At 45.5% G+C, this 21,527-nt stretch overlaps 1 protein-coding gene across 5 annotated transcripts in view; it reads left to right on the forward strand.

The window, feature by feature from the left end:
• LOC135554291 (serine/threonine-protein kinase N1-like) overlaps window positions 1–21,527 on the forward strand; it is a 42,544-nt gene that overhangs the window by 13,864 nt on the left and 7,153 nt on the right. Inside the window, exons 1-13 of one of the 5 annotated variants that reach the window (XM_064986506.1) lie at window positions 5,616–6,102; window positions 9,841–9,962; window positions 10,082–10,263; window positions 10,415–10,557; window positions 10,780–10,900; window positions 13,100–13,245; window positions 13,390–13,603; window positions 16,293–16,484; window positions 16,640–16,749; window positions 16,905–17,048; window positions 19,807–19,882; window positions 20,331–20,463; window positions 20,581–20,668. In XM_064986506.1, coding sequence (XP_064842578.1) covers window positions 5,944–6,102; window positions 9,841–9,962; window positions 10,082–10,263; window positions 10,415–10,557; window positions 10,780–10,900; window positions 13,100–13,245; window positions 13,390–13,603; window positions 16,293–16,484; window positions 16,640–16,749; window positions 16,905–17,048; window positions 19,807–19,882; window positions 20,331–20,463; window positions 20,581–20,668 — 1,830 coding nt within the window. In that variant the 5' untranslated portion in view covers window positions 5,616–5,943. Of the gene's footprint in view, window positions 1–5,613; window positions 6,103–9,840; window positions 9,963–10,081; window positions 10,264–10,414; window positions 10,558–10,779; window positions 10,901–13,099; window positions 13,246–13,389; window positions 13,604–16,292; window positions 16,485–16,639; window positions 16,750–16,904; window positions 17,049–19,806; window positions 19,883–20,330; window positions 20,669–21,527 lie in introns of those variants that run through there. The other 4 variants (XM_064986508.1, XM_064986504.1, XM_064986505.1 and 1 more) reach the window with 4 other exon arrangements.

The following is a 21,527-nucleotide window of genomic DNA, read 5'->3' on the forward strand; positions in this document are numbered from 1 at the left end:
AGTTGGCGTGTATATTAATTATCTGAGTGGTTGCTCTCTAAATGTGATGTGTTTGTCTGCTGTGAACAGTGGTCAAGCAGCACATTAAGGGGAGGAGGGAGGAAGGGGGAGGAGGGGAGGAGGGGAGTGAGTGGTAATTGGAATTCACTGTTGCTCCCCACCAGGCCCTCTTCACCCAAATCCCAGCCACTGCATGCCTGCTGCCTGCTGAATGGGGCTGTGTGGTGATGAGAGGATGTGAGAGGAATTCAGACAACCTCACATATCTCTCCCATTTCCCTGGAACTTTCCTCTCTCTCTCCCTCTCTCTCTCCCTCTCTCTCCCTCTCCCTCATTCTGTCACTGTCTGGGTCTCTAGATGAAGCTCCCTCATTCTGTCACTGTCTGGGTCTCTAGATGACGCTCCCTCATTCTGCCTCTGTCTGGGTCTCTAGATGACGCTCCCTCATTCTGTCTCTGTCTGGGTCTCTAGATGAAGCTCCCTCATTCTGTCACTGTCTGGGTCTCTAGATGACGCTCCCTCATTCTGCCTCTGTCTGGGTCTCTAGATGACGCTCCCTCATTCTGTCTCTGTCTGGTGACGCTCCCTCATTCTGTCACTGTCTGGGTCTCTAGATGATGCTCCCTCATTCTGTCTCTCTCTGGGTCCCTAGATGACAGTGCAAAGGGAGAACACACTATTAGACATAATACCTCACTGATATAACTTTGGCAACAAAATCACTAGTAATTACACGACAGAGTGTAGTCACTAGCCATGAAATTGATGGATAATAGTGATATTGAGAGAGTTCTGTCCTGTTTTAAACACTCGTTCTCTCCTCACCTTTACTTTCCCGTTATCTCTTTCACTTCGTTTTTTAGGAACTTGTGGTGATGTTCGTGAGTGCCGATGTTCTCTGCTGACCCCAGAGGTCATTGTTTCTCATCCTCTGACACTTATAGCACAACACCATGTTCATTCTCGCTCCCTCAGAAGCAATCACTATGACCCTTGTGGCACACCTCTCTGTGCTTTTGACAGCTTTCTCTAGGAAGACCTTGATGGGTCATCTACCGGTCACCGTCTGTCACCTGTCTGAACATCCACTCCCACACAGTGGCTTCACATTGCTTCTGGTTTAATCCATGACCCCAACTCCAAAACATGTCATCGTCATCCTCCAGCTTGTTCCTGGAACTGCCAATCCCCTAGCAGTTCCCCCATCCCTCATTTCTCTTCCCCCAAAATATCCCATCAGAACACACATGACTGAGCCGGAAAGGACATTGTTATTAAATGATAATGACTTATACATTAGTGCCTCATAGCCTATCAGTTCAGCAGCAGCACAATGCTTTCTCATTTCCCTGTCATTGTCATTATTGATATTTGCTTATGCATCACCAAGCATCACAGGTGTGAGGGAGGGAGTTGGGAGGGAAGTGGCACAGATAGACAAGAGTGCTTCCCTTAAAGTCAATGAGATGGGCTTTATGTTTATTTATAGAGGCAGGCGAGGCAAACCGGCAGTCAGGCCATTAACTTCATCAAAGGGATGGCTTTCAGTCAATGGCTACATCGAGCTGAGAGGAGCTACTACACACTGGGACCCAGCCACAGCATGGCAGATAGACTGCCTGAGGGATGACAGGAGAGAGGAAGAGTGTGAGAGAGAAGAGGGAGAGGGATGAGGGTGACTCCCATCTTCTTGTTTCTTTCTCTCTATGGCTGTCTTGTGTGTTGCATGTCACATACATACAGACACACACACACACACATACATACATACATACATACATACATACATACATACATACATACATACATACATACATACATACATACATACATACATACATACATACATACATACATACATACATACATACATGACTTCTCTATAGGAAGTCATTCTATGGGACACTTTCACTTCCTCTGAGTAGGCTGTCGTGTGTGTGTGTGTGTGTGTGTGTGAGAGAGAGAGTCAGTGCATGTGTTCTAATGTGTGAAGAATCAGAGCAGGTCCAGTTCAAGTGTTCAACAGTCTGATGGCTTGTAGATAGAAACTGTCTCTGAGCCTGTTGGTATCAGATCTCATGCTCCGGTACCGTCTGCCAAACGGTAAGGGAGAGAACAGCTCATGACTGTGGTGTGGGGAGCTTGATGATGCTGCAGGCTTTCCTCAGGCACTGTTTTGAGTAGATATCCTCGAGTGTGTGTGTGTCAAGGGTGTGTGTGCCTACCTGTATGTGTGTGTACATCTGTGTGTTTATGAGAAAGAAAGTGTTTTGACAGTGTGTGCCTGCTCTGACATGGCTGTGAGCCATTCTGAAGGTGACCTAGGGTAGCCTCTGGGTCAGAGCTTCAGACTGACACAACCTCACTGAATCAGTCACTGACAGGAAGAGGCTGGAGGCAACATGGACGCTCCGGCTGTTCTGCTGGGTCACTCCTCTCACGGCTGTTTGTCTATAAACTTTACCTGTTTGTTATGGTTATTCAGCCGCTCTAGTAGGGCTGGGGAATATATCAAATCTATTATATTCATTCAAATGTATGTTTTTGCACGATATTCCAAATGCCTGTATCTCAAGAATGGAGTTTTTTTGTATTTTTCGTTTTTATGAGTGTTTAAGTCCGCTTGTTCTCATGTTGTGTTTTTGAAACCTCTCGCGTCGCCTCTTCCTCTCTGTTTACACACACCAAGCCCCTCCCCCTGTCACTCACACCAACAAAGTTGAGAGATCACTTCTTCCTCTCTGACAAGCGGTTTCAACACGCTATTTGCATTTGAGGTTTGGTCCAACAGAATTGGTCATATGGACACATTGAGACATTATTTTATTGTAATAGGGGATAAGTTAACCTTTAACGATACCATTTTTATGTCTCATCTATTCAAATTGTCCACAGAGCAGACACTTCTAACATAGATTCTGGAAAATTTATGCTCAATTTGTCATTACCACGTACTGCTAGCAGCGTTTTAGCCAAATATTGTTATACTAGCTAGTCTGTGTTTTATAAATGTGCAATAATCATAAAACACAATTATATAAGCAATTGGACAAAAATTGAGATATGATTTCTAGCCCATATCGCCCAGCCTTACTCCCTAGGGTTGTAAAATTCCAGGAACTTTCAATAAATTCCCTGGTTTTCCAGAAATCCTGTTTGGAGATTCTAGATTTCCTGCTTATTCCCTCCTGATTACAGAATCCTCTAACTGGGATTTCATGAAAACCAGGACATTTATTGTAAGTTCCCATTTTGCAACCCTAATCCTCCCTCCCTCTCACTCTCATGATACAAAGCCTGTGACATAGTTTAGTTCCACTTCCTGTTCCCTGTTCTGTGAAGCAGCTGTGCCTCTGTTTCTCTCCATGGGTGTTCTTCTCCATGTGGCCTGATGCTATTCATGAACAACATGCTTCTGTTGTAACATGATACATACAACAACTGCTGTGCATCAATGTTTCCCTGTTCAGGACAAAAGACAAGAATAGCTAATGATTCCCTTAGTTTTTATTATTAGGTGTAATTAACTATGTATGACTGCTTTTTCAGTTACTGATTTGAAAGCTTTTTGTGGTTTCCTGGTTGTGATATCTTGGCCTTTGACCGTTTTCACTCAGCTGTGCTCTCTACATCCTCCTGTGCCTCTCACCTCTCCCCAAATGAACACACACACCGGTTGCATCACGGCCTGTTACGGGAAATGCTCCATCCGTGACTGCAAGGCTCTTCAGCAGGTGGTGAAGATGGCCCAGTACAGTGCATTCGGAAAGTATTCAGAACCCTTGACTTTCTACACATTTTGTTATGTTACAGTCGTATTCTAAAATGTATTAAATCCCTCATCAATCAACACACATTACCCTATAATGACAAAGCAAAAGCAGGTTTTTAGAAGTGTTAGCAAATTTATTACAAATAAAAAACGGAAATATTACATTTACGTAAGTATTCAGACCTTTTACTCAGTACTTTGTTGAAGAGCCTTTGGCAGCGACTACAGCCTCGAGTCTTCTTGGCTATGACGCCACAAGCTTGGCACACCTGTATTTGGGGAGTTTCTCCCATTCGTCTCTGCAGATTCTCTCAAGCTCTGTCAGGTTGGATGGGGAGTGTCGCTGCACAGCTATTTTCAGGTCTCTCCAGAGATTGCTTGATTGGGTTCAAGTCCGGGCTCTGGCTGGGCCACTCAAGGACATTCAGAGACTCGAAGCCACTCCTGCGTTGTCTTGGCTGTGTGCTTGGGGTCGTTGTCTGGTTGGAAGGTGAACCTTCGCCCCAGTCTGAGATCCTGAACGCTCTGGAGCTGGTTTTCATCAAGCATTTCTCTGTACTTTGTGCCGTTCATCTTTCCCTCGACTCTGACTAGTCTACCAGTCCCTGCCACTGAAAAACATCCCCACAGCATGATGCTGCCACCACCATGCTTCACCATAGTGATGGTGCCAGTTTTCCTCCAGACGTGTTGCGTGGCGTTCAGGCCAAAGAGTTCAATCTTGGTTTCATCAGACCAGAGAATCTTGTTTCTCATGGTCAGAGTCCTTTAGGTGACTTTTAGCACCAGTGACTTCCGTCTGGCCACTCTACCATAAAGGCCTGATTGGTGGAGGGCTGCAGAGATGGTTGTCCTCCTGGAAGGTTCTCCCATCTCCACAGAGAAACACCTCCCTGTCCAAGGCCCTTCTCCCCCAATTGCTCTCATTCTTGGTGGTTCCAAACTTCTTTACATTTTAGAACGATGGAGGCCACTGTGTTCTTGGGGACCTTCAATGCTGCAGAAATGTTTTGCTACCCTTCCCCAGATCTGTGCCTCGACACAATTCTGTCTTGGAGTTCTACGGACAAATCCTTTGACCTCATCAAGTTTTAGGAACATCTCAAGTAGGAGAAATGGAAACAGGATGCACCTGAGCTCAATTTCGAGTCTCATATAGTCTCAAAGGTTCTGAATATTTATGTAAATAAGGTATCAAAAGAAATCTAAAAACCTGTTTTCATTTTGTCATTATGGGGTATTGTGGGGAGATTGATGAGGGAAAAAATACATGTAATCCATTTTAGAATAAGGCTGTAACATAACAAAATGTGGAAAAGGTCAAGGGGTCTGAATACTTTCCGAATGCGCTGTACATCACCGTGCTCCCACCCATCCAGGATATCTACTCGAAACAGTGCACACACACACACACATATATATACATTCATTCTACACACACATCACAACTGCTTCTACCAGACTCTTGTCATGATTGCCAAATACTGCACAATTTAAACACTCGCCCCCGAATCCTCCCTTCCCCAAAACACGTGTAAATATTGGACTCTGAATTGTACCTTCCTGTATTATACTTCTACTAAAATGTTTATTCTATTCGACTGAGCCATTTACTTTATGCTTCTGTTCTTATCTTTTCTTATTTGTTATTGTTGTATTGTCCAGAAGGAACCTGCAGGTAACCATGTCTTTGGACTGTGTATACCAGGTGTATCCTGTACATATGACTAATGAAACGTGAAACACACACCGCATCTGGCAGTGTGTTTGATGTGATCAGTGTCTATCACAGCAGCCTGTCGCTATGCTAAGAGCAGCCAACAGCAGGAAGCAAAGTGGCATTGCTCACTCGCTTACAAAACCACACCACTCTCCTCTGTGTGTGTGTTTCTGTAGTGTTACTGTTAGTCTTTCGCTCTCTCTAGGCTCGAGAGCCGAACAGGAAGCAGTGGGGTGGGGCTGTGTCTCTCTCTCTCTCTTCCTACCTCTTCCTTGCTCACTCGCTTCAGATTGAGTCTCTTTTGATTATTCCTGGCGGGAAGGAAGCACATCCCGGATTTGAGGAGGCAGGAATAGCTCTCTGTACTTTGAGTGGCGGTTCTGTTGTGAGAGTGTATAACAGGGCAGAGGGGAGGGGTTGGGCAACACAGAGAGAGAGCCAGGGTGGGCCATGGCCAGCGAGGGAGCTTTGGCGGACTGCCCAGGGGAGCACACAGCTGCAGACCTCCCCACTCACACTGAACAGGACCAGGGGGACGCCGAGTCTTCGGTAGGCACACTCTGTCTGGGCACCATACAACATGGCTGCCTTCCACACTACAGTGTGTTTGTGAGTTTCCTCTGCTTTCTGCTTCATGTTCACTTCCTTCTCAGTCCATGCCATTTCTGATGACTCATGTCGGGGCTGCTTTTAGTATTGTCGCATTGTTTTCAGACCCATCTGAGTGGAGAACTGCCTCTATTCAATTTCTCTGTATTGTTCCGCCGGAGGGCATTGCTAAATTACTATAAATGTATAGTAGTGAGTCACATGGTTAATGTTCCGGCCCTTTCCTCCTTCCTCTTCTCTCCTCTGTGCCGCTGTTGCTCACGTCCTGCCTCAGTATTAGTGGCTGTTCATTTTAAGACGAGTGTGTGTGTCAAACTAGTGTGTTGTGTGTGTGTCTCAGCTCTGCTCAACAAGTGGGTGTTCTTCCTGTCTTAGTCCTACCAAGGCTCTATTCCTCCCTCATCTTTCTCTCTCCTTGTATGTTCTCTACCTCCATCTCTAGGTGATTTTAGTGTAGAGAAGGACAGGGCTGGGAGCACAATGAAGCAACAGCCTTGGTGTTGTTTCGGACAGTAACACCACGCTCCAGCTGACTGGGCCATTTGTCCCACAATTTGTGAACGCGTTGATACCAATAGTACTATTTCACCTGTATATCTAACGCTGTGTTCCTTCACAACAAATAGCCAAGCATTTCAGTGAGCCGTTTGACACAACATTAGGCCATCAGATCCACTATGAGAAATATTCCCAGATTACCATGACTACTCTGCACTGTTGTTGTGGAAGGTTTCCTGTTTAATAGCCTGTGTAAGTAGCCCTCGAAGGCCCAGTAGCTGGGCTTGGCCAAGAGGGCTGGCTTGGCTTGGCTGCAGCCTGCTGTATTGTATTGTATTGCAGATGGATTATGGTTCTATTGAGAGTCTGCCTGGTAGGAGCCGGGCTCTGCTCTGTTATGCCTGGCGTGGTGCTGAACAGGCCAATAGGGACGCTGCTGTAATCAGATCTGCAGGCTGGAGCCAGGGCCGGGTTTCTGAGTGGCCTACAGCAGTCAGTCAGTCGTTATGAGAGGGGAGGGACTGCTCTGTCTGTCTGTCTCCATGTTGTAGGATCTGGGCTCTGTTCAACTCTAATAATGGTGCTGATTGTTGCTGATGTCTGCTGTTGGGGATTTACTGTGATAGTGTTGCATGCCGGTGTGTGTGTGTCTGTGTGTGTGTGTGTGTGTGTGTGTGTGTGTGTGTGTGTGTGTGTGTGTGTGTGTGTGTGTGTGTGTGTGTGTGTGTGTGTGTGTGTGTATGCATGCAAGTGTGCTTATATGCATGCAATGCCGTTACATGCATGTACAGTGGGGAGAACAAGTATTTGATACACTGCCGATTTTGCAGGTTTTCCTACTTACAAAGCATGTCGAGGTCTGTAATTTTTTTATCATAGGTACACTTCAACTGTGAGAGATGGAATCTAAAATCAAAAATCCAGAAAATCACATTGTATGATTTTTAAGTAATTAATTTGCATTTTATTGCATGACATAAGCATATGATACATCAGAAAAGCAGAACTTAATATTTGGTACAGAAACCTGTGTTTGCAATTACAGAGATCATAAGTTTCCTGTAGTTCTTGACCAGGTTTGCACATACTGCAGCAGGGATTTTGGCCCACTCCTCCATACAGACCTTCTCCAGATCCTTCAGGTTTCGGGGCTGTCGCTGGGCAATACGGACTTTCAGCTCCCTCCAAAGATTTTCTATTGGGTTCAGGTCTGGAGACTGGCTTCTTGGAGATGCTTCTTACGGAGCCACTCCTTAGTTCCCTGGCTGTGTGTTTCGGGTCGTTGTCATGCTGGAAGACCCAGCCACGACCCATCTTCAATGCTCTTACTGAAGGACGGAGGTTGTTGGCCAAGGTCTCACAATACATGGCCCCATCCATCCTCCCCTCAATATGGTGCAGTCGTCCTGTCCCCTTTGCAGAAAAGCATGCCCAAAGATTGATGTTTCCACCTCCATGCTTCACGGTTGGGATGGTGTTCTTGGGGTTGTACTCATCCTTCTTCTTCCTCCAAACACAGCGAGTGGAGTTTAGACCAAAAAGCTCTATTTTTGTCTCATCAGACCACATGACCTTCTCCCATTCCTCCTCTGGATCATCCAGATGGTCATTGGCAAACTTCAGACGGGCATGCACTGCAGGATTTTAATCCATGACGGCGTAGTGTGTTACTAATGGCTTTCTTTGAGACTGTGGTCCCAGCGCTCTTCAGGTCATTGACCAGGTACTGCCGTGTAGTTTTGGGCTGATCCCTCACCTTCCTCATGATCATTGATGCCCCCCACGGTGAGATCTTGCATGGAGCCCCAGACCGAGGGTGATTGACCGTCATCTTGAACTTTTTCCATTTTCTAATAATTGTGCCAACAGTTGTTGCCTTCTCCCCAGATGTCCTTACACCCTCTCTGGTCTTGGCCATTATGGAGAGGTTGGAGTCTGTTTGATTGAGTGTGTGGACAGGTGTCTTTTATACAGGTAACGAGTTCAAACAGGTGCAGTTAATACAGGCAATGAGTGGAGAACAGGAGGGATTCTTAAAGAAAAACTAACAGGTCTGTGAGAGCCGGAATTCTTACTGGTTGGTAGGTGATCAAATACTTATGTCATGCAATAAAAAGCAAATAATTTACTTAAAAATCATACAATGTGATTTTCTGGATTTTTGTTTTAGATTCCGTCTCTAACAGTTGAAGTGTACCTATGATAAAAATTACAGACCTCTACATGCTTTGTAAGTAGGAAAATCAGCTAAATCGGCAGTGTATCAAATACTTGTTCTCCCCACTGTATGTCTGTATTTGTGCCTAATGTCTATCACACTGTCATGTGTGTTTGTGTGCTGTATCTGTTTCTGTGTGGCTGGCTGAGAGCTGGCGTGCTAACAGCGTGTCTGTGTGTATCAGTGGCTCTGAGCAGGAACAAGCTCTGATAGATTTGAGTCTCTATTAATGCTGCCCTAATCTGCTCTGATCTGGTTACCATCAGGAGGGGATGTGAGCGCTCAGGCCTTGACTCATTTAACGTCTCAGTCTCACTCTGCTGCTCTTAGAGACTCAGTTCTCTGAGGGGAAGCACTCACCTCATTTTTTTAAAGTCCCTGACTACGTCTGTCCCTTTCTGTTGCTGTCTTGGCCTCTGTTATATCTACTCGAGCCATGGATCTACAGTACCTTTACTCTTTGCTGCGCTGCAGTCACACAGGATGAGCTGAAATGTTGGGCTCTTTGGTTTGGGCACCTGCCTCTGGGTCCCATTGGAAACGCATTAGCCTGCTCGTTCACTCTCTCTCTCTCTCTCTCTCTCTCTCTCTCTCTCTCTCTCTCTCTCTCTCTCTCGTGTTAGTGTAATGTAGTATCTTACTCTTTCCAGTTCTACAGTGAAGGTCTGGTCTCTCTCTCTTTTCCTTGTACAGATAAATGCTCCTCTCTCTCCTAATATTTGCTGCCAGTTTAGTGCTGCTCAGTTACACAGGCCTGTAGGTCAGAAGGTTTATGAGACATCTGATGTCAAAGGTGAACACAACCTAGTCCCCTGCACCTCCACTCCTCCAAAACCCCTAATTAGGCCCTTTTCCCTGAGAGTGGTTTTGCATCGAATTGGAAATACGGCAGACTTTTGTTTATTGTCTCACTGCTATCACCCCAGTATCATCTTGGCACAATACATGTCGCAATGTATTTGACCGATGCTAATCTATTATCCATTCTCTCTCCCCCTCTCCTCTTCCTCTCCCCCTGTCAGAGTGACCCAGGTGGGCTGTCACTGCTGGAGCAGCTGGGTCTGGACCAGAGCTCAGACTTCTCTGACTCCAGCATTCAGCAGCGGCTGGACGGAGCGAGGGACCACATCCGCCGGGAGATCAGGTTAGCATTACTACTTAATTACTCATTTACTATTCAATCATTTCTATGATGTATTGATTAACTACTCATTGTGTGATGCTACAAACTTATGAAAAGTCCCTGTGATTTGACTGGATCAGGAAGGAGCTGAAGATCAAGGAAGGAGCAGATAACCTGAGGAGAGCCACCACAGACAAGAAGAATGCCCAGCAGGTGGACAGCCAGCTCCGCAGCTCCAACCGGAGACTGGACAGCCTGCACTCTAAGTTACAGGAGCTGGACGCTTACATTGTGGTCAAAGGAGGGGACGACAACAACACAGGTATCACTGACGGGAATGGAATTATGAAGCGAATGGCGTGTAGCCTTATACCATTGGATGGATTCAACCAAAAGTTGTAATGTAGAAACATGTTGGCTATTTTTAATGATTATAATAACTGTCAGTTAAAACCATGACCTTTGACCCTCAGATGCCCCCAAGTCTCCCGGGACGCGCAGCCGCTCGGCCAATCAGGACCGGATCACGGCTCTGGAGCGCCAGCTCAACATCGAGCTCAAGTGCAAACAGGGAGCAGAAAACATGATCCCCATTTATGCCAATGGAGTCACCAAGGTACTTGGACCACCTAACCCTTCTAATATATACATCTACTGTAGCCTATGTACAATACAACCAGCCCCTCCACAATCTCTCTTTCTCACTCTTCTAAGTTCATGTCTCTAGTCAGATCATCTCCCAGCCTGATTCTTCTCTGAGTAGTGAAGGTTAGTCAGGGGTGTGTATTTGTGAGCTGTCTGCTATTTCACTGTCCTCACTGTACGGTGTCGCTTGTAGGACAAGAAGATGCATCAGACGGCCCAGCAGATGCTGCAGGACAGCAAGACCAAGATCGACATCATCCGCATGCAGATCCGCAAGGCCATGCAGGCCACTGAGCAGACTGAGGATGTCCAGGGTAAATATCAGCCTGCTTGTCTGTCTGTCTGACTGTCTGTCTCTTCATCCCCCTTTGTCTGTCTGTCTCTAATCTGTACATCTATGGTTAAATGTTTTATGAAGTGTGGGTAACAGATCAATGCCCTCCTCAGAAGTGCAGAGTGGACATTATTATAACCTACTTCCACACAGAGCGCAGGTTAAGGCCTTAATGATGTTCCTGCATCCCCGTGATGTTGCCCAACAGCAAAAAGTCATGCTTCATTTACCCGAGGTTAGAGACTGAGGGAAAAGGGGAGAGAGAGAAAGATAAGGAAACAAATAGTAAGATATGGAAAGAGGGGAGAGAGAACGAGAAAGAGAGTGAGAAGAAGGGAATAGCACAGGAAGTAAAGAGGCAGATTTAGGCCCATATCTTTATATGAATTGCTGTGTCTATTTCCCTCTCATTACCTTCTTTTCTCTACCTTCCTCCCTCCTTTGGTTTAAGAATAGATCAGAGCTGCAGGGCATTTAACCTCATAAGTCATGAACCATCCCTAACTTAGGACACACACAGATGCACACAAATCCATCAAAACCTCACATTATCTTGATTTTGATTTTCAGTACAGATGACTTCATCATATTATGAAAGATAACTGTATACAGTGCATTCGGAAAGTATTCAGACCCTATTACTTTTTCCAAATGTTGTTATGTTATAGCCTTATTCTGAATTATATATTTTTTAAATGTCTCATCAATCTACACAATATCCCATAATGACAAGGCGTAAACAAATTTATTACAAATAAAAAAAAATACCTTATTTACATATTCAGACCCTTTGCTATGAGACTCCAAATTGAGCTCAGGTGCATCCTGTTTCCATTGATCATCCTTGAGATGTTTCTACAACTTGATTGGAGTCCACCGTGGTAAATTGAATTGATTGGACATGATTTGGAAAGGCACAAACCTGTCTATATATGGCCCACAGTTGACAGTGCATGTCAGAGCAGAAACCAAGCCATGAGGTCGAAGGAATTGTCCGTAGAGCTCCGAGACAGGATTGTGTCAAGGCACAGATCTGGGGAAGGGTACCAAAACATTTCTGCAGCATTGAAGGTCCCTAAGAACACAGTGGCCTCCGTCATTCTAAAATGGAAGAAGTTTGGAACCATCAAGATTATTTCTAGAGCTGGCGCCCGGCCAAACTGAGAAATCAGGGGAGAAGGGCCTTTGTCAGGGACATGACCAAGATCCCGATGGTCACTCTGACAGAGCTCCAGAGTTTCAATTTGGAGATGGGAGAACCTTCCAGAAGGACTGCCATCTTTGCAGCACTCCACCAATCAGGCCTCTATGGTCGAGTGGCCAGACCGAAGCCCCTCCTCAGTAAAAGGCACATGACAAAATGTTTGGAGTTTGCCAAAAGGCACCTAAAGGACTCTCAGGCCATGAGAAACAAGATTCTCTAGTCTGATGAAACCAAGATTGAACATTTGGCCTGAATGCCAAGCGTCACATCTGGAGGAAACCTGGCACCATCCCTATGGGGAAGCATGGTGGTGGCAGCATCATACTGTGGGGATCTTTTTCAATGGCAGGGACTGGGAGACTAGTCAGGATCGAGAGAAAGATGAATGGAGCAAAGTACAGAGAGATCCTTGATGAAAGCCTGCTCCAGAGCACTCAGGACCTCAAACTTGGGCGAAGGTTTCACCTTCCAACAGGACAACAACCCCAAGCACACAGCCAAGACAATGCAGGAGTGGCTTCGGGACACGTCTCTGAATGACTTTGAGTGGCCCAGCCAGAGCCCAGACTTAAACCCGATCGAACATATTCTGGAGAGACCTGAAAATAGCTGTGCAGCGACGCTCCCCATCCAAACAGAGCTTGAAAGGATCTGCAGAGAATGGGAGAAACTTTCCAAATCCAGGTGTGCCAAGCTTGTAGCGTCATACCCAAGAAGACAAAAGGTTGTAATCACTGCCAACGGTGCTTCAACAAAGTACTGAGTCTGAATACTTATGTAAATGTCATGTTTAATTATTATTCATTTTTTTACATTTGCAAATATGTCTTAACCTGCTCTTGGTTTGTCATTATGGTGTATTATGTGTAGATTGATGAGGGGGAAATGAATTTAATCCATTTTAGAATAACATAACATAACAAAATGTAGAAAAAGTCAAAGGCTCAGTAAATGGTTTGTTATCACTCTCCCCAGGTAAGCCAGACACGTGTGGGGTGGAGCTGCGTGTGGAAGAGCTGTGGCATCATTACCGTGTGGAGCACGCCATGGCTGAGGGAGCCAAGAACATGCTGAGGCTGCTGGGAGTAGGGAAGGTCCAGGACAAGAAGGCCATGTCAGAGGTCAGAGTTCGCACACAAGACTACTGTCTGGATCTCACACATGAACGCACATTTAATACACACAAACACACACAAAAACACACACACCATTTAGGGCACATTTAAATGCACACACACACCATTGTAACCCCTCTCTCCTCCCAGGCCCAGTGTGGTCTGAGTGAGTCTTCACAGCGCTGTGACCTGCTGAGAGGCTCTCTGGAGCAGCGTTTGCTGGAGCTGACGGATGACCACCCCAAGGCCTGCCTCATCAAGGAAGAGCTGGTGCTGGCCTCCTCCTCAGCCTTCAGCTCCAGACACGGAACCCCCTATGTACACAACCAGTACAGCACCCTCTGCAAGCCCTCCCCACTCACTGGTACATACACTCATAGTCTATAACTGACTCTTACAGCCTCTCTATACCCTATCACTGTCTCTTACAGCCTCTCTATACCCTATAACTGTCTCTTACAGCCTCTCTATACCCTATAACTGTCTCTTACAGCCTCTCTATACCATATCACGGACTCTTACAGCCTCTCTATACCCTATAACTGTCTCTTACAGCCTCTCTATACCCTATAAATGTCTCTTTCAGCCTCTCTATACCCTATAACTGTCTCTTTCAGCCTCTCTATACCCTATAACTGTCTCTTTCAGCCTCTCTATACCCTATAACTGTCTCTTACAGCCTCTCTATACCCTATAACTGTCTCTTACAGCCTCTCTGTACCCTATAACTGTCTCTTACAGCCTCTCTATACCCTATAACTGTCTCTTACAGCCTCTCTATACCCTATAACTGTCTCTTACAGCCTCTCTATACCCTATAACTGTCTCTTACAGCCTCTCTATACCCTATAACGGACTCTTACAGCCTCTCTATACCCTATAACTGACTCTTACAGCCTCTCTATACCCTATAACTGACTCTTACAGCCTCTCTATACCCTATAACTGTCTCTTACAGCCTCTCTATACCCTATAACTGACTCTTACAGCCTCTCTTTACCCAATCACGGACTCTTACAGCCTCTCTATACCCTATAACGGACTCTTACAGCCTCTCTTTACCCAATCACGGACTCTTACAGCCTCTCTATACCCTATAACTGTCTCTTACAGCCTCTCTATACCCTATAACTGTCTCTTACAGCCTCTCTATACCCTATAACCGTCTCTTACAGCCTCTCTGTACCCTATCACCGACTCTTTCAGCCTCTCTATACCCTATAACTGTCTCTTTCAGCCTCTCTATACCCTATAACTGTCTCTTACAGCCTCTCTATACCCTATAACTGTCTCTTTCAGCCTCTCTATACCCTATAACTGTCTCTTACAGCCTCTCTATACCCTATAACTGTCTCTTACAGCCTCTCTATACCCTATAACTGTCTCTTTCAGCCTCTCTATACCCTATAACTGTCTCTTACAGCCTCTCTATACCCTATAACTGTCTCTTTCAGCCTCTCTATACCCTATAACTGTCTCTTACAGCCTCTCTGTACCCTATCACCGACTATTACAGCCTCTCTATACCCTATAACTGCCTCTTTCAGCCTCTCTATACCCTATAACTGTCTCTTACAGCCTCTCTATACCCTATAACTGTCTCTTTCAGCCTCTCTATACCCTATCACCGACTCTTACAGCCTCTCTATAACCTATAACTGTCTCTTTCAGCCTCTCTATACCCTATAACTGTCTCTTACAGCTTCTCTGTACCCTATCACCGACTCTTACAGCCTCTCTATACCCTATAACTGTCTCTTACAGCCTCTCTATACCCTATAACTGACTCTTACAGCCTCTCTTTACCCAATCACGGACTCTTACAGCCTCTCTATACCCTATAACTGTCTCTTACAGCCTCTCTATACCCTATAACTGTCTCTTACAGCCTCTCTATACCCTATAACTGTCTCTTTCAGCCTCTCTATACCCTATAACTGTCTCTTACAGCCTCTCTATACCCTATAACTGTCTCTTTCAGCCTCTCTATACCCTATAACTGTCTCTTACAGCCTCTCTATACCCTATAACTGTCTCTTACAGCCTCTCTATACCCTATAACTGTCTCTTTCAGCCTCTCTATACCATATAACTGTCTCTTACAGCCTCTCTATACCCTATAACTGTCTCTTACAGCCTCTCTGTACCCTATCACCGACTCTTACAGCCTCTCTATACCCTATAACTGTCTCTTTCAGCCTCTCTATACCCTATAACTGTCTCTTACAGCCTCTCTATACCCTATAACTGTCTCTTACAGCCTCTCTATACCCTATAACTGTCTCTTACAGCCTCTCTATGCCCTATAACTGTCTCTTTCAGCCTCTCTATACCCTATAACTGTCTCTTACAGCCTCTCTATACCCTATAACTGTCTCTTTCAGCCTCTCTATACCATATAACTGTCTCTTACAGCCTCTCTATACCCTATAACTGTCTCTTACAGCCTCTCTGTACCCTATCACCGACTCTTACAGCCTCTCTATACCCTATAACTGTCTCTTTCAGCCTCTCTATACCCTATAACTGTCTCTTACAGCCTCTCTATACCCTATAACTGTCTCTTACAGCCTCTCTATACCCTATAACTGTCTCTTACAGCCTCTCTGTACCCTATAACTGTCTCTTTCAGCCTCTCTGTACCCTATAACTGTCTCTTTCAGCCTCTCTATACCCTATAACTGTCTCTTACAGCCTCTCTATACCCTATAACTGTCTCTTTCAGCCTCTCTATACCCTATAACTGTCTCTTACAGCCTCTCTGTACCCTATAACTGTCTCTTACAGCCTCTCTATACCCTATAACTGTCTCTTTCAGCCTCTCTATACCCTATAACTGTCTCTTTCAGCCTCTCTATAGTCTCTCACTACTTCTCTGTCTATACCTAACTGAAGGCTCTAATGCATCAGAAACTCATGGATTCAGTTGAATATCTCTCCCATATCCAGTGGCTGAAGTTATAAACCCTTTGAACCAGGTATGATACTCTCACTTCTACTCAAACATCTCATATCAACTCAACTCTCTCGCTCTCTCTCTCTCTCTCTCCAAGGTACCCTGCAGGTGCGTTTGCTGGGCTGTGTGGGGGTGTTGGAGGTGGTCCCGGGGCGCAGTAGAGGAACCCCGGTGGTCTTGCCTTGCTACATCCCAGGGGACGGACGCTCCTTCAAACTCAGTGGTCTCTACAGCCGCAGCACCAGCAGCATGAGCCTCAGGATCCCCGGCAAGACCGACGAACTCTCCTGTAAGTGTGTGTGTGTGTGTGTGTGTGTGTGTGTGTGTGTGTGTGTGTGTGTGTGTGTGTGTGTGTGTGTGTGTGTGTGGAGGGGGTTCACATGTCTGTCCATTTCTGTTGTGTAGTGAGTTTCTAAACATGTGTTATGGTATTGTGTTGAACAGCGGAGGTGAGTGCGGTGTTGAAGCTGGAGAACACAGTGGTGGGACAGACGTGCTGGAAGACAGTGGGAGAGCAGGCCTGGGACCAGACCTTCACTGTAGAACTGGAAAGAGTAAGATACTACATTACACTAACACAAAAGAGTGTGTGTGTGCATGTTCACGTGAGTGAGTGAGTGAGTGAGTGAGTGAGTGAGTGAGGGTGAAAATAAGTGTATGTGCACCTGTGATTGAAACAGTTTGTGTGTTGACCTGTGTTTCGGCGCAGTCCAGGGAGATGGAGATAGCAGTGTACTGGAGGGACTACCGCTCCCTGTGTGCTCTCAAGTACCTGAAGCTGGAGGACTTCCTGGACAACCAGAGACACAAAGTTCAGCTGGAGCTAGAGCCTCAGGGCCTGCTGCTGGCAGAGGTACACACACCCCGCCCTGAATACACACGTGTATGCACACACATACACACATGCACGCATACACAGACAGAGACATGTGAACATGCACACACACGCACCAACACATACATCCCTCCTCAATACTTAACTATACTATACAGTACCAGTCAAAAGTTTGGACACACCTACTCATTCAAGGGTTTTTCTTTATTTTTACTATTGTCTACATTGTAGAATAATAATGAAGACATCAAATCTATGAAATAACACATATGGAATCATGTAGTAACCAAAAAAGGGTTAAACAAATCAACATCAAGCGCTATGATGAGACTGGGTCTTATGAGAACCGCCACAGGAAAGGAAGACCAGAGTTACCTCTACTGCAGAGAATACGTTCATTAGAGTTACCAGCCTCAGAAATTGCAGCCTAAATAAATGCTTCACAGAGTTCAAGTAACAGACACATCTCAACATCAACTGTTCAGAGTAGACTGTGTGAATCAGGCCTTCTTGGTTGAATTGCTGCAAAGAAACCACTACTAAAGGACACCAATAAGAAGAAGAGACTTGCTTGGGCCAAGAAACACGAGCAATGGACATTAGACCGGTGGAAATTTGTCCTTTGGTCTGGAGTCCAAATAGTTCCAACCGCCGTGTCTTTGTGAGACTCGTGTTGGTGAATGGATGATCTCGTGTATTTCCCACCATAAAGCATGAAGGAGGTTTTATGGTGTGGGGGTGCTTTGCTGGTGACACTGTCAGTGATCTATTTATAATTCAAAGCACACTTAACCAGTATGGCTACCAAGCAATCTGCAGCGATACGCCATCCCATCTGGTTTGGGCTTAGTGGGACTATCATTAGTTTTTCAACAGGACAATGAACCACACACCTCCGGGCTGTGTAAGGGCTATTTTACCAAGAAGAGTGTGATGCAGTGCTGCATCAGATGACATGGCCTCCACAAATCCCCCGACCTTGACCCAATTGAGATGGTTTGGGATGAGACGGACCGCAGAGTGAAGGAAAGCAGCCAACAAGTGCCCAGCATGTGTGAGAACTCCTTCAAGACTGTTGGAAAAGCATTCCAGATGAAGCTGGTTGAGAGAATGCCAAGAGTGTGCAAAGCTGTCCTCAAGGCAAAGGTGGCTACTTTGAAAAATCTAAAATATATTTTGATTTGTTTAACACTTTTTTGGTTACTACTATGATTCCATATGTGTTATTTCATAGTTTTGATGTCTTCACTATTATTCTACAATGTAGAAAATAGCAAAAATAAAGAAAAACCCTTGAATGAGTAGGTGTGTCCAAACTTCTGACTGGTACTGTATGTGTCATTGGCGGTCAGTGCTATTTAAGATGAGGGAGGACGCACATTTTTTTATGAGCATGGTCTAATTTCAATTACAGCATATTGGAGGACTGTCATTCATATTCCATTCACCCAGCTCAATGTAACGTCGATAGGTTTTGGCTACTACATGATTCTCAAATGTTCCTTATATCCATCATAAGATTTCTACAACCTAGCCTATGAATGAAAGTTTACAATGTAGGTGCACAGGTCGAGATGCATTTAAGTAATCAAGGTGACAGACAGTGACACATACAATACCGCTTTGCACACTCTTACCAGCATCTAGCTGATCTAGGGTGTAATCATTAGTTCAACAGTTGCAAACGAGTTTCTATTGGACAAATTCAAATATGTTTATCCCCATTTTGTTCCGTCTAAGAATGCTTTTCAACAGAATCGGCGGAATGAGTGCACCCCTGATCACACGCAAACACAGGTTACTTTCATAGCAGCCACATATAAACAGTATGACTACTTTGATTGTTGTAGCTATAATTCCTTCTCGCATCCACATGCTCTCCTCCTCTCACCCTTTCCCTTCGCTTGTGGACTTCAGTGCACAACAAACACATCAGCTGTCTGTGACCAGGCGAAAAAATCTTTCTAGGCCGAACCTTCATATCATAACCGCCACACACACCCTACATCATTGTCACCATTATTAACTAACGTCAGAGTCAACATAGCTACTAAAACTAACGTGTTAGTAAACCCACTACAATCATGCAGTACAGTATAGTCAGCAAGCAGTTTAGCAGTTACACCGGTGGGCACAGGTGGTAGTAAATGAATAACACCAAAAGCTTACCTTGACTTGGAAGAGTACCAGTGTTGGTTCGCCATAGCCAGCTAGCGAACATAGTGTCCCTCTCTGTTTGGTGTCTGCCGGGTGTTTAAGTAGGCTAAACTAGCTAGCTGCATTCACTAGCTAAGTAAGTGAAAGTGAAAGTGAAAAATATATGAAATATCTCTGCTAGGTAGCTTCTTCATTTTTTAAGAAATGTATTTGTTAAAAAAAATTGAAGCAGTGCTAGCTAGCTGTAGTTTATGCTTTTCTAGATTAATTATCTTGCAGTTCATGCTGCGAGAGCTCGGATAGGTTGGAGGACGTCCTCCGGATGTTGTCATAGTTACTGTGTAAGTCTATGGAATGGGGTTAGAACAATGAGCCTTCTAGGTTTTGTATTGAAGTCAACTACCAGCTAGATGATGGTGCTACCCTTCAGAGTGCTGTTGAAGCTGCTGTAGACCTTCATTGCAAAGCAGTGTGTTTTAATCAATTATGTGGTTAAGTGAATATATTTTGTATAGTTTTCTCGAAAAAGGATAACTTTCCACTATTTTTATGAAATTCACTGAGGAGGATGGTCCTCCCCTTTCTCCTCTGAGTCTCCACTGATATGTGTGTATTTCAGGTAATGTTCTTCAACCCAGTCATAGAGAGAGGCCCAAGACTGCAGAGACAAAAGAAGGTTTTCTCCAAACAGCATGGTAAGAACAGTGTGTTGTGTTAGTATGTGTAACGTCTTAGATAACGCCTCATTTTGTTCTGTATGTTGTCAGCAGCTGCCAAGCCTGGCTCTATGTATCCCAGCATCCCTATAGGGCTCACACCTGCTTCATCTCACTGACGCCCCGCTGCTTCCCCACTGAGTAGCATGGAGTTGCCCCCTAGACACTGATCTACAGTCAGTTTAGTGTTTCACCCCTAATGAGTCACATTAGGATTGGGGGGGGGGGGGGGGTCCTAGATATGTGACTACATGCAACCTCCACCCAGAACCCACTTTGTACCTCTCTGTGCTCTGTATTGCCATCTAGTGTTGGAATTAGCAGTGCTGTGGGTTCATCTAGTGGAGTATGACAACTTGCGTGTGTATTTATGTTGTGTTGTGTGTGTGTTGCGGTTACTGCCATGTGTGTGTTGGGTATGCTGCAGGTAAAGCGTTCCTGCGTGCTCGTCAGATGAATGTTGACATCGCCACCTGGGTCCGCCTACTGAGGAACGCCATCCCTACTGGAAACAACGTCCCCAGCTACACCCCACACACACACTCACGCTCACATTCTGGGTACTGTACACACACACACAGATCGCCTTTCTCATACCTCTTTAATGCTTCAGACAGCAAGCACAACATATACTGTACATGGGAAACTGTTGACTGGTGTTTCTGTGTGTTTCGTAGGGAGATCTCAGTGGAGAAGCTGACTCTGGAGAGTGACTCTCCTCCGAGACCTGAGATCAGGAGAGACGTTGTTGACACACCCCACCTGGTGAGAAGAAGAGAAGGGAGGGATGGGAGGATGGGATTGGAGAGAGGGATGAGGGATGGGAAGATGGGAGGGAGGGATGAAGAGAGGGATGAGGGATGGGAGGATGGGATTGGAGAGAGGGATGAGGGATGGGAGGATGGGATTGGAGAGAGGGATGAGGGATGGGAGGGAGGGATGAGGGATGGGAGGATGAGATTGGAGAAAGGGTGCGGCGATGGAGTGATAATCATCTGATAGCCATCTCTGTAGTATCACATTCCCTTTGGCCATTACCTCCAGAAAGCCTTTGACTAGAAAACAGTGGTTCAGTCATATTGGACTATTAGACTAGGATGAATCTGGAGCGAGACAGAGCAGGGCCTGGGAGGAAGGAGAGGCGAGAGGTAACAATAAGAGGGGAAAGTGGGAAATCCACACTAATTAGACCAAATTGGATCGAGGGAGCTTTAATTAGATCAAAGCCCAATCTGTGTTAGATTCCCAGTGTGTAAAACATGATTGGCACGAGAGGACAGAAAGAGGGACCGAGGGAGTGAGGGAGGGAGAGGGAGTGAGGGAGGGAGAGGGACAGAGGGAGGGAGAGGGATGCGGAGGAAGGGAGTGCCTTGGTAACAGATGGTATGGTCAGTGGGGCTGAGGGATTACTGGATTAGTTACTCTGGTGTTTTTAGAGAACTAATTAACAGTAACGAGGGAACGAGGAAGAGAGGAGAGGGGATTGAGCAGCCAGCCAGCCAGCAGGAAACTGGCAACTAATAATGATGAGGGACAGAATTACTGTTGCCCTGTCTGTCTGTTTTTCCTTCTCCCTCTCTCACCTTCTTCCTCATTCTCTCTATCTATCCCTCTCTCCTCTTTC

This window comes from Oncorhynchus masou, chromosome 14 (assembly GCF_036934945.1).
Source record: "Oncorhynchus masou masou isolate Uvic2021 chromosome 14, UVic_Omas_1.1, whole genome shotgun sequence".
Classification (NCBI taxonomy): Eukaryota; Metazoa; Chordata; class Actinopteri; order Salmoniformes; family Salmonidae; genus Oncorhynchus; species Oncorhynchus masou.